Source organism: Leguminivora glycinivorella, chromosome 12, assembly GCF_023078275.1.
Source record: "Leguminivora glycinivorella isolate SPB_JAAS2020 chromosome 12, LegGlyc_1.1, whole genome shotgun sequence".
Classification (NCBI taxonomy): Eukaryota; Metazoa; Arthropoda; class Insecta; order Lepidoptera; family Tortricidae; genus Leguminivora; species Leguminivora glycinivorella.
This window is the reverse complement of record NC_062982.1, coordinates 11,694,972-11,712,894: the sequence shown is the minus strand read 5'-3', so window position 1 is coordinate 11,712,894 and position 17,923 is coordinate 11,694,972. Positions and strand designations below refer to the sequence as shown.

Genomic DNA, 17,923 nt, shown 5'->3' with positions numbered 1-17,923 from the left:
CAGCCAGTGTGGTAGCACCCTAGAAGACATATAGGTAAGTCCGACCGTATGCGGTACTAACACTATTTCGTGTTTATTGATATTCAGAATACCTATCGTTATTGGCCCCTTATTAGTGTTAGAGTTGTAGGCATGAACCTTTAGCAATTAAGCAAGGTGTGTAATAGTCCCACCCAGGTGTATATTACTGCCATAATTCATAAGTACGTGTTTGACAACAGAATATTAAATTAGGGCACTTGTCACGCACTAGGGAGTGTGAACTTCTATAAGTCTATAGGATATATGAACTGATGTTCATCTCTTGCCCAGTAAACGTTTTTAAATAGACCAGTATACAATTGACCTCTATGTCGTTAGAAACTGTTCCTGAACGGATGCCCTTTCGACAAGCGCTCATAAACGAAGGGGATAACAGTCCTGGGATACGGAACAAATATATACCTAACATGCACCCTTGTCGAACTCGTCATATAACATCATATGTGTTTATAGACTCCATAGGCGCTTGCGACTTTTTTTTACTAGACATATGTCGAGGGCGCATGCGCGAATCTCGCCGCGCCCATCTCCCGCGCGCTTGTCAACAATGCCTGACTCTTATTAGGGAGCGCAGTCGAACGTTCGTCTCACGATATCCAGTATACAAATGACCTGGCAAACCATAGTTCGTGCGTTATCGATGAGAACATTTATGTTGGTTTTTAGTTTCCTAGCTTGCGCGCGGCGTATGATACAAACAACGGGGCAGCTCTAGCTTTGGTTCAGTATCAGTGCAGCCGCGGTAGACGCCGCGCGTCCCCTCCCGCTACGCACGGTCTATGTGATATCATTTCCTATCTCATATCCAGACATATTTATGTGAGTCTATTTATATATTGATGTATTTATTGTGTGCGTGCATGTTTTATGGTCCGGGGTATTTCAAGTGGCCGCATCTTAACCGTTATGATTTAATTTTCAGGAATGGCCTCCCGATATAATTACGGATCCCCTATATTTAATTATTTTTAATGCAAATTGAAATTTGAATTTTGATTAGGGTGTTAGATTATCTGGATATATTATTTATTTATATCATAATATGCTGACAGGAAGAGTTTTATCCTTCCTTCATAAAAGGGTAACAAAAACAAAGGAGGCGCCAGGGGTTGAAAAGCGCCCGGTGAGGGCACAACTACGCAAAAAATTGAGTTCATTTTATAGTTTTACTTTATAACTTTACTGTAGGTTACTTCATGAAAATTTGTTCACTGTAACTTAGTAATTATTATGCTATGTACGAGGTAGGTTTGTATAAAGTTAGCAGTAAGTCCCTTAGTAGCTAACTTGTGGGAAGGGGTGTTTGATTGACCTAAGCGCAACTTTAAGTTAAAACTTAAAAGTGTAAGTGCAGATCATTTCGATTCCCTTATCCCTTTTTGCTAATTAGACTTCCTGTTGCTGACTGTATGCACTTTTATCTACAGTCAAACTGCATGCGATTCTAAAGTGTAAAGTTGTTAAATAAAACAACAAAACAATTAATTTAATGCTCTAACTTTAGGGAAAAATATAATATAAATTAAGGCGATGCCTAGCATTGTTATTGCTGTATTATTTTCAATTTTTCCACGCGATAAGTCGTTATCATTATCAGGGTTACGAAATAATCATTAATCTTGCAATTTATTGATAAGTTTAACGGTAGAGTACACTGTCACGGTAGATGCTCTTCGGATAACAACACTTTGTCAAATAAATTTACGTGCGTATCTTCAAGTGCGTACCTACTACCTATACACGGTGTAACATAAGGAAACCGAAAGATTTTAACTACGCATTTCTGAGGGTAAAATAAAGATAAAATGTTATATGACGTCAAGCAAATTCCGCTATTTTTTGTGTATTTTTTTTTAGTTTAATTGGATGTATTTTTACATAAAAAGTAAATGTTATTCCTAAAACTGGCACTCAAAACAAAAATTTACAATGTTTTTTTTTAATATTTTTTTCAATGAGTCACTGGTTACATCAACGAGGATAGTTAGATTATGTCCGATATCAGCGTCATCGCCATCAAAAACAACGTTTTGTTTTGAGAAATAATAAGTATGTAATTGTTATTTTTTTAAATGCTTATAACTCTGAAAGTAAGCGAAATCCAGAGAATATAAACTTCTCTGACATTTTACTCTTCTTATATGATGAGGAATACGCTGTTTTTTTATGGGATAGGAGGCAAACGAGCAGAGAGGTCGCCTGATGGTAAGCGATCACTGCCGCCCATGGACACCCGAAACACCAGAAATGTGGGAGGTGCATTGCCGGCCTTTAAGATGGGTGTACGCTGTTTTCTTGAAGGTTAAAATTATTCGGTTTCCTCATGTTGCATCGTGTATATAAATATAACCTTAACCCTTCGTCTGTGTTTGATAAGGATCCTAACATAAGGCGTTGGACTTTAAAATAATATATCAAAGTTAATTGTTTTATGACAATTTTTGACAGACACAGACGAAGGGTTAATCATTTGCGATGGATGTACTACAAACTACGTAGGTATACAGCAGCTAATGGGTTTATGCTAACTACCTGGTAGTTTGCCACTTATCTACCTATGTTATTAATTAATTAGAGTTAGAACCCTGATGTATTATTGTTTTGTTTTACTTCGACTCGACCAAATTAATAAACAATTTGATTTCCCACAAATAATAATTTACATTTACCTGAAAATTCGTCTGAAGGGAATATTGGCTTGGAATATTGGGCTTCGGTAAAAAGAGAAATTTTACTTCCAGACTATACCTAAAGCTACACTAAACTCTTATACAGAGACAAAACTAACAATAAGTAGGTAGGTTGTATAAACAAAACCACCAATAGTAAAAATTCGTAGGTTCTCTTGATTATTATTAATTTATTTTTATTACTAGGTATGTTCCGCTTTAAAAACTAGTTAAAATTGAAAATCTATAAAAGAAAAACCTTGAAAATCCGCGATCGTAGCATCAGTTCCCCAGACGATACTATGATGTCATTCCGTACGTGTTTATGATTCAATACTCGTAAAGTGCACACAGTTCACTTTTAAATCCAATTTCGTCGCAAGAACTGAAGCAATCACAATTTGCTGCCAGATAACATTTAGCGCAGTGTTAAAAAGTCGATTTGTTTTACTTTTCTTATGATATAATTTTCTTTTTGTTTTTTTTTCCCACACTAGCTCGGAAACACGTGTTTTGTCCTTTAATACCAGCGGGTAAAAACGCATTTTATCCACTAGTGGGTAAAGTAACTTGACCTTGAATAAAGTCAAATTAACTGCTTTAAAATTCATAAAAATAGGTGAATCTAGTAATAAAGATGATTTACCACCTGTGGAACTACTGGAAACAGTTATAAACGCATTTTTTGCGTTGTAGTTTCCTCGCTATAGTGAGGGGAAAAGTTTTGTATTACACTCGGGTGCAAATGTATTTTACTTCTCGTGTGTTAAAAAACTCGCAAGTTCAGGATTCTATTCTCGAACCACTCGCTTCGCTCGTGGTTCAACTATAGAATCCTTTCACTTGCTCGTTTTTCAATTCCACACTCGGCATTAAAATACAACTTTGCCCCCTTGTATAACAAATAACTATTAACAGTCCGATATAGAGTTGTACTTTGAGTAGACATATATGTAGATATTAACGACTAGACTTATAAGGCCTTTTGGGTCCCTCGCTGTGTTTAAGATTCTAAATTAGGACCTAAAACTCCTAAAAGCCTGTGACTCTATTTTAAAATACGTTCACGATTATGAATATTCTGATACCTACAGAATCTTCGACTCTTCCTCTAAATAACCACCAGGGAAACCTAATACCTGAAGAAATACGTATTTGTCGATGTCGACAATTTAAGTACCTACTTGGTACTCTCTATTTAATGTTAGCAAAGTTTCTTGTGAAAGTAATGTTTTTATTTCTAACGTATTTACGGTACGTGTTTGGAAAATTAAATAAGTATTATCTGCCCATGACCGCGTATTACCCCGTAAATACTTCCCAACGTCGGAAAATATGCAAATGAATACATTTATACAAACACAATACACTATTTAAATGATTAGGTATAAAACTACGTAACCAGTTAATTACTAATTTCTATGGCGAGGTAGTTTCTACCAAATTACCTTCACATCGCATCTGGAATTTTCAATTGGTCGGATTATCTTGTTGAGGTAGAGCAGAGAAAGTATCGTAGAGCATTAAAGCCGTAAAGCTACCCATAATCTCCGATATAGAAACTTGCAAGGCCGTTTACATTCTGTCTGCTTTTTCGCACGATATTTTCACTTTCCAGATTTCCCTCCATTTGTAGCAATAAAGTGCGCTAACCTGATCGTATTAGATGTATTTCAGTGAAAACATTTATAAAAGATATGTAGGTATTTATAGGTTCCGCTTATCGGAAACGGAAATGTTACTTTCGATAAAACCATGGAAAAGTCATTGAAGTTATTGCGCCCAGATTTGCACGTAGAGTACAGCTAACTTTAATATCTTGTTTTAACTAATGACATACTTACCTAGTAATCATTGATTGAGGGGTTTGCTTGTTAAATTGGGCGACACTTAAAATACGTAGGTAGGCAAGTTAATTTAGTTAAGTGTCTTAAAGTCAACAAATTCGCTCTTTAGGGTTGATTGGCTGTTTAATGTTTATTAACGGCAAAAACAACTTTTTGAAATTAGAAAATCCAACGTATTTTAGGTAGAGCAGTAAATAGAAAATTCAAATGTGAACTGTAGTCATAGCTTCATATGTCGTTGTGTTTATTTCTCATTAGGTACTTCATTAGGATTAGCATACAAAATAATTGAATTTGCAATGCTACTCACGTTGAAGGTGACTATTAGGTGTGCTCTTGTCTGTGGTGTTTAGTAAGAACATACCTACAGTAGTGGAACCAGACTATTTATGTACAAAGAAATTGTTAGACAGGTATACCTACCATTCTTCAGAAACTAGGTTCCTAATTCACGTGGATTGGGCTTGTTTAAAAATGCTATACAATCTTCCTAGTAGTAGGTATTGATTGAATTCCTAGTAGCTATTGACTGCTCTATAATATTTGGTTACTTTGTTTATTTAGCGCGTATAGATAGATAACTCCACTTCCTAAACTTCAATTATTTATCTAACGTATACAAACTATTTATTGTCGAAGCAATTACTATCTATATTTGAAATTATATCGTTTCTCCCTCGACTTATTGTTGGCAGAGTTTTTTCCATGTTACCAATTTTTTTTTAATATACATACAAATATACATACTTATATGTACTCGTACCTAACAAAATTTGTCGGACAATTTATCCTTGTACACAAAATAAACAACCAGTTATGTTTTCAACCTTGAATGACTTGAGCGATAAGTCACACGTTAGCTACGAGCTACGAGTATATTTGCCTCAGATTAGAGAATATTGATTGCAGTTGCAGATGTTCTAAGAAAGAAAGGGCGGCTATTTTGGCACCCTTGGCTGTCCCTTCGCGGGCCCTGTTTCGGCGTCGTGAGTCATGGTCGGAAAATAGCGTATCATAATGGGGTGACGTCAGACCTGTCGAGTGGGTCACGCATGGAATACAATCATATCATGTAACTAAATAGACGCGAGCGGGTTTAGGAGGATCCTGAATTCTGTGATGAGAAAGATGTTTTCGGAATTACTTAATTGGAAAAATGTTGTCGTTTTATGAATAACTATAATTTACTATAATAAGAGTTAAACCAAGCGAACCCGGCCTGTCATTTTGCAATAAAATATGTGGAATAGTTTGTCATAATTTAAGCATTTAATATTACTTTGATGGTTTTGTTCTACTCAAGGCGGTTCAAAAGTTAGTTAAAACTGACTTTAGCAGCACGTCACACAGTACTATAGATACCTATTATAAATCCTACCTAACCTTTCGATCTTGTGATTATCTCCATTAGAGGTAATTGGAGGTATTAGGTACCTACGTAGTCCATTGGTATCGCAAAAAAATACATTTCGGCATTAAGATTTTACTTCACTGATTTTTGGACTCTAACGGTTCTTATTCTTAGACATCATCATCACCATGTTGCGAGTTGGTTCATGGATTCACAGATGAAGTGTTATGGAATGGATTATAGATTAGAATAATTTATTATTCAAACGTCGATAGATCAAAATTACCTCAATATGTCATGCACTGTATTTCAATGATCGCAGTTGCAGTGTTTACGGAGTTTCTGCAATTAATAATTCGTCAGGCACGTGGGAACGAGTGCGGCACATCTAACTATTCTCGAAACATTTTGTATTGAATTGCTAGCACGTCTCTAGTATAATAAGATTCTAGTTCTCAAAACAAACCAGTGTAGTCAGAGATCATGTTATACTAGTAAGCGTAAGGCTATATGCTCAGACGGTAGTGTTTACAGCCTAGCGCGACCCGCCCGAGAGCGATGGCCGGAATTGCATAAATATGGGCCAAGCAGAAGTAGGTCGGAGAAGGTGCCACTAATCAACCATCGTCACGCAAACTACGACGTACTTGCAACATTTAAACATGGCACCAGCGTGCCCAGTTCTTAAGAGTCTTGTTAAATACAGACAGGACCGCTTAAAAACCCCATTTAGTTATTCACATGCTTGACCTTCGTGGTAGAATAGGGTACGCATTGCGACATTTCTTTGAAAACTTTTGAACAAAGAAATTTATAAACTCCGAAACCTTGGTGGTGCAATAAACAGCCTTCGCATTTACAAAACAAAGTATTTTGCGAAGTCTATTCAATAAGCTTGTTTACAGGAGACAATGAACGACTTGTGTAGCTGGAAATGGAAAAAATAATTCCAAATAGCCGCCCAACTTAGCACGCCCACGTGAAGTAACAAAACTGTAATAAAGACGCGCCCAACTCGGATAAGTCTCGGTATTTTAAGGCTGATTAGGAAGTAAGTACTACTTTAGCTGAGATTGGTTATCAGCGCGCTGTGCGCTAAATAGAGCACATAAACACTCCTGAAACCAAGATGGTAATATAGACTCTACATGACTCATATTTGCTCTGTAGAGTGATGAAGTCCTCATGTTATGAACAAACACAGCGAGCATAGGTAGTTAAACTGATACACACAGGTAGCTAGTATGTATAAAGGGACCACGCCACCTTGATCTCTAAGGTCAGATCATTTAGTCTAGATTTTATAAGTATTAATGGGTGGAGCACCCACAGTCATGTGGAGGTGTAATAGCATATTGTTACGGCCCCCGCGCACTTAACACAATTTTAAATTATAAGCTTATTTTGCATGACGATGCCGCCGAAATACAGGAGTAGATCTCGGTTTTCCTGATTTACGAATAAAGTGCTCATGATTGGTGTGGTCTTCAAACTAGGAATTCTATGACTTCATTCTTCAGGAGCATTTCATAACAAGTTTAATCTTTCATGGGTAGGTTAGTGGGTAGTGCAGCTGCAAAATTGGGTCAGCAGTCGGCATCGGCAATCGAGTCGCAATACGATTTCCGCGTGGTGGTGGATACTTTTTTATACAATACATATAACCCACTTTTATTCAGTCGGTACTGTCAGCAACAGAGGCGCTTATACCTAGCAGAATATTCTTCTAAATTTGGTGGCTTATCATTGAAATATTAGGAGTAGATAAGTCTGTATATCTAAGTTACAATAAGAAGACAGCAAATAGTTTGGCTCTGGATTTACATAAATTTCTAAATTATGTTGACTATGTTATCTATACCTCTCTACACGATACCGGAAACTTATAGATTTATATCGTTTTGTTCGTTATTAAATGCACTGAAATGTGTCATGGTGACCTCTTTAAAGTTTAATTATGACAAAGTTCTAATCTAAGGGACACATTGTTTTGGTGTCACCAATCAAGATAAATGAAAGTTTATGTCGTTTGAGCTCCACTTCGCGTAATGTAAATGAATAGTGTGAATTACGGGAATCTCGACTATTTTAACGTGAGCATTATCAACTTTGCAAAACATTTCGTCGACAAGGTCGGTGATGTAATTGCCGGTTTTAGCGGTTTGTTGTGATCCGCGACTCTCGTACCTATTCCGACGGGTAGATAGAAGCAAAACCGTTCGCGTTTGGTCATTATGGATGACATCACTCCCGACCCGCGTTTTTAATACAATATTACCTTGACGTTGGTAATGGTTGGTATGTTTTTGTAATACAATACATACTTCCTTGCAAATTTAAATAGATATCATACACGAAAGAAAAACCGGCCAAGAGCGTGTCGGGCCACGCTCAGTGTAGGGTTCCGTAGTTTTCCGTATTTTTCTCAAAAACTATTGAACCTATCAAGTTCAAAATAATTTTCCTAGAAAGTTCTTATAAAGTTCTACTTTTGTGATTTTTTTTCCTTTAGAAGCGATTATTTCCGAAAATATTAATATTATCAAAAAACGATCTTAGTAAACCCTTATTCATTTTTAAATACCTATCCAACAATATATCACACGTTGGGGTTGGAATGAAAAAAAATATCAGCCCCCACTTTACATGTAGGGGGGTACCCTAATAAAACATTTTTTTCCATTTTTTATTTTTGCACTTTGTTGGCGTGATTGATATATATATTGGTACCAAATTTCAGCTTTCTAGTGCTAACGGTTACTGAGATTATCCGCGGACGGACGGACGGACGGACGGACGGACGGACGGACGGACGGACAGACGGACGGACGGACGGACAGACAGACATGGCGAAACTATAAGGGTTCCTAGTTGACTACGGAACCCTAAAAACGACAAGGCCCACTGGTGGCCGAGCCGGGAATCGAAATCGGAAAATAATTATATTATTATCGGGAAATAATTTGATTTGTTCCCTAGTTGTATACTTCCTTGCACTTTGAATTGGTAAATATAAACGCTACGTATTATGTCTGTAACGATAACGGATATCTTATCAATCTTTTCACACTTGCCTACCTAAACAAAATCAAAATATTTAAAAATGAGTTTTTCCCCTCACTAGCTCGGAAACACGTGTTTTGTCCTTTAATACCAGCGGGTAAAAACGCACTTTATACACTAGTGGGTAAAGTAATTTGACCTTGAATAAAGTCAAATTAACTGCTATAAAATTGATAAAAGTAGGTATATCTAGTAATAAAGATAATTTACCACGTGTGGAATTACTGGAAGCAGTGATAAACGAATTTTTTGCGTTGTAGTTTCCTCGCTATAGTGAGGGGAAAAGTTTTGTGTTACACTCGGGTGCAAATGTATTTTACTTCTCGTGTGTTAAAAAACTCGCAAGTTCAGGATTCTATTCTCGAACCACTCGCTTCGCTCGTGGTTCAACTATAGAATCCTTTCACTTGCTCGTTTTTCAATTCCACACTCGGCGTTAAAATACAGCTTTGCCCCCTTGTATAACAAATAACTATTATTTTTAGTCTACTATTACCTAAATTTACCCTAATTACTAGGTATAAGTACTTGTGTAGGTAGCGTAAAATTCGAATAAAGATGTTTTATACATACTTATATGTAATTAAAAAAATAAGTCTCAACTCAATATACACCGTGTTTTTATTGAATTCCGTTAACTTCGGCATATAGTTAGGTCCATTATAGGAAACAGAATGGCATATGTAAAAACCATACACCTGCGATAAATGTTAACTTCAATTGCTGTTGAGAAACGGGCTTTACAATGAACTCACACTAACTAAGTGTCAAAACATGTCAATCGCATATCGAACACACAAAGCCCGTTTCTTATAACAGCAATTGATGTAACATATATCTATCGCAGGTGTATGGTGTTTTTCAGAAAAAAGTTATTAGGAATTAAAAAAATCTAACTATGCTATTCTGTTTCCTATAATGGCCCTAACTATATACTATATGCCGAAGTTAACGGAATTCAAGAAAAATAATATAAAATTGCCGAATTATGCATCGAAACGATATGCGCACTCTTTTATTAGATAAAGCCTGACAAGTTCTTATTTGACCCTGAAAGAGTGTCGCTACAAATCGTTTTCATATGGCAATAATATGCGGACGTCATGTATAATGGGGACAGCGTGTACTGGTTTCGCGTTAATATTTGTAGAAAATTAAAACATGGTTTTAGAGAGTCAAAATTTAATAAGCTAGGTTTTAAGACTTGCTACTTGTTTCCGCACAGCCTAAAATCTATGAATCTTGTACCTTTATCGAAGTCGTCGATGTTTTGTTTTCTTTTTGCGTGGGACCTTGTTTTGTACTGATGGCAATGATGGAACGGCCTCCTTATTTCTTTAAATATATTTTACGGCAGTGCTACAGACACCATCACTAAGAACAAAAAATATATTAAGCTAAATCGAAACGAACTAATCAATACAGGAGAACCGCACTATAAACCGTCAGTATCGGACATGTCAACAATCAATCTCGGAACATTGTTATCGAAATACTTTGAAATCCTTCATCCTTTTTTGTTGTGCGTAATTTATCTCGTTTAGTATAATTATTTTCACTTTTTTAAGTATTATTTTGGGCATATTTGCTATGAAACCGTTAGAAATTTTCAAATATTTACGTCTAGTTTACATCACTGACATTCGATGACTTTCGATGACGGGTGTCAAAAAAATCATTGCCAGTAAAAGAAATTAGTTCAGCTGAAAATCCGCAACGCGGCGAGGGTCAAATAAAAACTTGTCAGGCTATACCTACATTACATAGGTACTTATTTAAGTACTATACCTATTAACCAGTAACCACTATATACCAAGGCTAAATATATTTTTTATTAAGTTATCTTCTAATTGAGTTTGAGTGGCTGACGTTATCTTAACCAATTAAGACAGTTAACATTAACACCTTGGTAGGTATAAAATATATCACTTGAGGTTAAACATAAACCAACATAGAATAAGGTCATTTAACCAGTTTAGTTACGTTAAGACGATTATATTAGGGGAAGTTTAAAAGTTGCGCCTATAACGGAAAAGATGAGGAGTGGCAGGTTGGCGTTGTACGGTCATGTAATGAGGAGGGATGAATGTCATATAGGCAAAAGAATGTTGGAGATGAAGGTTGATGGATGGAGAGGGAGGGGTAAACCCAAACAACGATGGATGGATTGTGTGAAAGAGGATATGAGAAAGAAAGATGTGAGTGTTGAGATGACAAAAGATAGAGGAGAATGGAAGAGGAAGACGTGTTATACCGACCCCACACAACGTGGGGTAAGGGTAGGAGGAAGAAGTTACGTTAAGACGAAAGGAGACGTCCGCCCCGGTTTTCCATAATAATTTACTTCCCTGCCGGAGTAGCATAGCAATCGTCGACGCTAGACGCCGACAGAAATGCAGTCTGGCTCTGTAGCGCCAATACGCAAGAGCGATAGAGATAGATAGGTACGAAACAGATATTATCGTGAGCGTTTGTGCATTTGGCTACGTACCCTGGATATTGACATTATAGGAAATATGTTTGCACTATGTTGTGTAAATTTTATAATGTAAGTCCCCTTTTCAATTTAATAAAATTTGCAAAAATAAAAACCATAATATTATTAGGTACATGGGGAGAGAAATGTGGTTGCGGACTACCTTTTTATGGAGCCGATTTAGTGGAATCGATCGCCCCCTATACTCTTACGGTAAAATGTTATCACTTATTAAGCGGACTGCAGGCAAATTGCAACGACTGCGTGAAGGTCACAGACATGTTGCAGTCTGTCTTCATCGCCTATAAGTAATAATAACTGAACACACAAACAGACTATTTAATTCCGTAAAAGACAAAGTCTAAGAAAAAAACGAACCTCGAAATCATAAAGAACATAATAAAGGACAAACACGTGTTTCCGAGCTAGTGAGGGGAAAAGAAATATGCAATATCCATTCGCACAAATTACATATAATTACTTGGTTTAACAGTGGATGCTGACTAGTTTAGGTACATTCAACCAATTAGAATCCTATGCCACTCTAGAACCCTGTCGTATTGACACCGTGCTTTATTTGCTATAGCAGTTCACTTTGACTTTTACTGTGAAAGGGTTCTAAAGTGGCCTAGGATTCAGAATGGTTGACTGTACAGCCGCCATAGTCACCTCGGACCATATCATCCTCGGTCATATCGGAGCGGGCAAAGTGCTCACAAATGTCGGAACACGCACTTTAAGTAGGTACGTTTTCAAATTATCCGATCCGATATCGGATGTTGGACCGATATTCTATACATTAAAGGCGCCATCCAATTTTTGCCTTTGACATCCTTCCTGTAAGTACATACGATCGGATAATGTGAAACCGCTCTAACGCTTGATGGTAATGCAGGCGCGTTCCGGTATTTGTTAGCACTTTGTACGCTCTGATGTATCCGATGGCGACTGTATACCTACTGTAATTAGCAGGTCCTTATTTGGCCCAACCATTGTCACTCATGGTGCTCCCACACTGGCTGTTACAAATGTTATATAACATGGTGTGATATACGGACAGCGCGATAGAGCGATGGCCGCTGTCCCTGTCACACAATGTTATAACTAGGGATGTACCGACTATTGATTTGGCCGACTAGGCCGACTACCGACTAGTCGGCGCTGGGGTGGCCGATTAGTCGGCCGACTAGTCGGCTAGTCGGCCAAAACAGTTTTTTCAACTAAGTTCACATTTTGAATGTCGTTTTTGGTCCTTTGTTCGCGCTTTTCATGATTCTTTTACAGGTTCAAATGTCTATGAGAATATTTAGATAGATTTTCCATTTTTAACAACCGGTTTGGCATAGTAGGTAACGAATTAGTAATCCAGCCTATGAAATTGATAGTCCTAAGTAGGACATTATTTTTGTGATATCTGATATTTGTTGTTTTGACTAAGAAAGGCATAACAAATAGTTGTACACAATACAACCACATCAGCTGTTTATTTATTTTTGTACTGTTTTTCTATCACTTATGAAGTGCCGACTAATCGGCCTTTTTTGCCGACTAGTCGCCGACTAATCGCCGACTACAAACGTGGCCGGATAGTCGACTTTCCCGACTAGTCGGCGACTAGTCGGTACATCCCTAGTTATAACATTTATAACTTATAACAGCCCAGTGTGGCGGCACCATCATAAAAACGTACGTACTAACCTTATTTTCCATTCGTTCCAGCCAGCATGTCAGAAGCGAAGCCCCAGGACGCCGTGGAGCAGGTGACGCAGGAGGTGAAGGCCGTCAAGCTCGAGAACGGCTCCGCGCCGGGCGCCACCTACGGCAAGTCTGAAGACAACGCCGTCTCGTTTAAGGTGACTTGTAATGAATCTTATCTCTCGTAGCCTTAAGGCACACCTAGGACAATTGCGATCAATTATATGAAAGAGGCGCGTTCCTAATACGCACACAGTCTAAGCTCGTGTAGGTGAACGTGTACCATGCTTGTATAAGTGAGATATGACAGGTCTACTGTGGCCTATCCTTAGAGCCGGTTGCAACGACACATTTTGACACCACGGTCATGGTTGAAAATGGCGCCGAGCCGACGAACGTTAAGTGCATATTTGCGTTGCACCATACCATCCGTCAGTAAGAAGTCTCCAAGTAACGAACAGAGCTTAAGTTAAAAGGTGGTTTGATGCAACCCGCGCCCATGCAAGTTAAGTGTGGGTATTTGTGGTGTTCCATATCTAAAAGGTCCTTATGGAATGTGCATAAGAACCCTTCTGTTATGGAAAACCGCATTTGTGCTAGTTTAAGGTACAACGACTTAATATAGGTATAGTGTACCTATATATACCTTGTGTCGTAGACGTAAGGTTGAAGTGTGATTAGTTGTGTCGCTGATAAGTAATACAGTATAAGTTTTACTAGGTACAATTGGCTGCAGAACAATAGGTGCTTTTAGTCCTATCGTAGACAACGGAACATTAAACTAGTGCAAAATATGGTATCCGCTAATTTTATATGTGGAAACAGATGGCGCTGTTGGGGTCATGGCAATAGGTAAATAGTTCTGGGTGTGTAGCCAAGGCGCCAATCGTTCGCTCCGTGGCGAATGATATGATAGTGTTTCTTAATCTTTCTTTCATATTGGGGGTAACGTTGTCAAAAGTTAACGCTTAATTATCCAGTTTCCACAGTACAATTTGTGGAAACCAAAATTACCGTAGCTACTTCACTATTTCAAAAAACTCATGGTTCTATGCATATTGACAGAAATCATGGAAAAAATTTACCCCATGACTTAAGAAATATTTAAAGTTAGCAGATGGGTTATGTAATCCCTTATTCGGATCTGCCTTATAAGTTTTCAACTTTTCACATTCACGTTTCGTTTTCACGTTTTCACATTATCCGATCTAACATCGGATGTAGGAAGGATTTCGAAAGCAAAAATCAAAGACGGCAGCTTAAATATATGGGACATCCGTCCTACATCCGATATCGGATCGGATAATGTGAAAACGCACTAAAAGTGAGCGGAACTAGAATGACAAGAATTAACCTAACTGGTGTATTTCTCACTATTCCAGGACGCCTTCAAAGCCTTCTCAAAATTCGGCGACCCGAAGTCAGACGGCAAGCACATCACGCTCTCCCAGAGCGACAAATGGATGAAACAGGCCAAGGTCATCGACGGCAAGAAGATCACTACCACAGACACCGCCATTCACTTCAAGAAGCTGAAGAGTATGAAACTCGCTGAGGCGGATTACTTGAAGTTTCTGGAAGACTTGGCGAAGAGCAAGAAGGTTGAGCTTGATGAGATTAAGAAGAAGTTGACGACGTGTGGGCAGCCAGGGTTGACTTCACATGTAAGTACATTCTTCTTCTTACATAAGCTGCATAGCTATTAGACAATCATTCGCTTCAAGAAGCTGAAGAGTATGAAACTCGCTGAGGCGGATTACTTGAAGTTTCTGGAAGACTTGGCGAAGAGCAAGAAGGTTGAGCTTGATGAGATTAAGAAGTTGACGACGTGTGGGCAGCCAGGGTTGACTTCACATGTAAGTACATTCTTCTTCTTACATAGGCAGCATAGCTATTAGACAATCATTCACTTCAAGAAGCTGAAGAGTATGAAACTCGCTGAGGCGGATTACTTGAAGTTTCTGGAAGACTTGGCGAAGAGCAAGAAGGTTGAGCTTGATGAGATTAAGAAGAAGTTGACGACGTGTGGGCAGCCAGGGTTGACTTCACATGTAAGTACATTCTTCTTACATGGGCAGCATAGCTATTAGACATGCAATCATTCACTTCAAGAAGCTGAAGAGTATGAAACTCGCGCTGAGGCGGATTACTTAAAGTTTCTGGAAGACTTGGCGAAGAGCAAGAAGGTTGAGCTTGATGAGATTAAGAAGTTGACGACGTGTGGGCAGCCAGGGTTGACTTCACATGTAAGTACATTCTTCTTACATGGGCAGCATAGCTATTAGACATGCAATCATTCACTTCAAGAAGCTGAAGAGTATGAAACTCGCTGAGGCGGATTACTTAAAGTTTCTGGAAGACTTGGCGAAGAGCAAGAAGGTTGAGCTTGATGAGATTAAGAAGTTGACGACGTGTGGGCAGCCAGGGTTGACTTCACATGTAAGTACATTCTTCTTCTTCAGTCGTTACCTCAATGCTGAGGCACACCTCGGACACTGGCGAATATATGAATTTCATATATCATGAAAGAAGCGCGTTCCTAGCACACAGTCTAAGCTCGTGTAGGTCAACGCGTACCTACTATGCTCAAGTATGGAGTAAAATATGAGAGGTCGCTGTTTGCGTTTTTGACAGGCGGTGAGGTAACCGAGAGGGGGTGGGCGGCACTTTCAGCGTGGAGCAGGAGTGGCCAATGTGGCCATACTGTACGATAGTACTCTTTATTATACTATGGCTGAGGATCAGGATATCATGTTCTTATAGGCGTCTATTGCTCGCCAAGTGCATGGCCTTGTGCAGTTTTAATTTACACATAATTGCATGAGTGCAGCGATTTGCCCAATCTCCTTAAAAACTACGAAGGAAGGTGGTTTGCTCGAGTGAATTCTCAAGTATATCAGGGCCTTAAAACAAATGTATTAAACCATTTGACCCCACCTTAATGTTGTATAAATTTCAACAGTAAGTATATAGTTACATATTATACGCGATGGGCCGCGTATACGCCTCGTGGATACGTACTATAAAAGACAAATTTAATAAGTACGTAAGCGCTTTGCTTACGTACTTATTAAATATGTCTCGTACTTATTAAATTCTAACAGTCGTAACGTAATCCACAATCATACCGTTTACAAAATCTACAAAAATATAAATATTGTATGGGTACTTACGACCTTCTGTATTAAATGTGGGCCAATCTGGGATTCCAGGTGGCAAAGTCCCCCGCCGCCGCGGCCGCAGTGGAGCGGCTCACGGACACCAGCAAGTACACGGGCTCGCACAAGCAGCGGTTCGACGAGACCGGCAAGGGCAAGGGCATCGCCGGCCGCAAGGAGCTCGTCGACGGCTCCGGCTACGTCAGCGGCTACCAGCACAAGGACACGTATGACAAGTCGCATTAGCTTTAAACACGTGTAGCAGGGCCTTAAGACCTTTTAAGCACTGTTGACTAGTCGCCGGAGAGTTGGCGGAGTTGGTCTCGCAACTAGGGACGAAGTCAAGCCGAGCGCAGTGTTTCTGATAGCTGACAATGCGTAAACGACTATATGTAGCGTTCCATCCCATGTTCGGTATACTTGAAGCATAAAAGGACCCTTTTGTATGGAAAGCCACATATACGTAGTACAGGGTCACAGTTACTGTCCGCCAGTCGACAGAGCTATCTCTTAGTCACAGATTTTGTCTGAGGGGTCTTAATAATGGACCTACTAATCGGTCCTGTAAACAAAAATGAACCATAAATAAAAACACCGGGAGTAGAAATAATTTTACTCACCGTAGGACAATATCAATGCGCATATAGGGACGGATCCTTGGAAGTAGAACACTCACTAATATGTAAAAGATGTGTGAAAGAGGCCAGATCTCACACTTGGGACGAATATAATAACGAACTATCACATTCTTGGCTCAAAGTCCACTCGCGACTTCACCAGGCCCTGTAACTAAAATTTTGTTATTTAAATTTTATAAAGTTTTAACAATAATGTCCCCATATAACACGTTGTACATTTCCGCCGTAAGTTTTACTATTAACGCATTCATTGATGGCGCTTTGTGTAGTAGACTTTTAGCGGCTACATTCCTTCAAATCTGTCTAGATTTAAATATTTAAAGAGAATACAATTCTTAAGACACTATTTTGTATGTGACCAGTTGTGTATTTGTTATGTTCTTGATTGATTTGAATGTAACTTTTGATGTCTAGTCGTAAGTAGAGTTTAGATTCAATCTTCGTAAAAGTTCATAATGTCATAATTATAAGTTTTATCGTTTGTTTTTGTTTGTACGAGTTATCAATATATATTAGGGAGAATAGTAAAAAGAAACAGTTACTCTATACATATTTATCAAGGTATACTTTGTCTACTCGTATGAAAATCCTATCCAGATCCTGAATATTTACACCTGTGGGCCTAATCATAACAGAATTTAATGGTAGCTCAAATTTAATATTTTTATTTATTGTTAAGCATGAATAATTATGTTTGATGATGATTTTTTACTATTGTTTAGTTACGTTTTCGTTTATTTTATAACTTGAGCAACATGTACATTGTTTTAATATCAAGTGTAATATTGTACTAAATTTTACAAAGTTTTGAAAAATATGTGTGTGTTTTATGTGTATCGATTTTTTGTATATAATTTTATCTAACTGCTCTATAAAAATATATCGAAACACAAGGTAAGAAAATTGTACCTACCTACCAATAATATATTTAAATACAAATTATTTGATTTACATCTCCCGTTTCCTTTCGCTCCAATGAAATGA

General features: G+C 38.2%; 1 protein-coding gene across 2 annotated transcripts; it reads left to right on the top strand.

The window, feature by feature from the left end:
* Positions 1-725: 725 nt before the first annotated feature.
* Positions 726-17,890, top strand: LOC125231636 (tubulin polymerization-promoting protein homolog). Of its 2 annotated transcripts, XM_048137110.1 has the most exons (5): positions 726-861; positions 13,168-13,301; positions 14,526-14,759; positions 15,147-15,194; positions 16,356-17,890. In XM_048137110.1, the coding sequence occupies exons 2-5, from the start codon at positions 13,173-13,175 to the stop codon at positions 16,545-16,547; spliced, it is 603 nt and encodes a 200-aa protein (XP_047993067.1). In that variant the 5' UTR covers positions 726-861; positions 13,168-13,172; the 3' UTR covers positions 16,548-17,890. The 2 variants fall into 2 exon arrangements, with proteins under 2 accessions (XP_047993067.1, XP_047993066.1); XM_048137109.1 differs by lacking the exon at positions 15,147-15,194 and having other exon boundaries at positions 14,526-14,807.
* The last annotated feature ends 33 nt before the right edge of the window (positions 17,891-17,923 follow it).

Bases quoted from the DNA above. Each gene is read 5' to 3' on its own strand.
- LOC125231636 (XM_048137110.1), top strand. From the start codon at position 13,173: ATGTCAGAAGCGAAGCCCCAGGACGCCGTGGAGCAGGTGACGCAGGAG. The intron at 13,302-14,525 runs GTGACTTGTAAT...TCACTATTCCAG, and splicing joins ACAACGCCGTCTCGTTTAAG to GACGCCTTCAAAGCCTTCTC. The intron at 15,195-16,355 runs GTAAGTACATTC...CTGGGATTCCAG, and splicing joins AGCCAGGGTTGACTTCACAT to GTGGCAAAGTCCCCCGCCGC.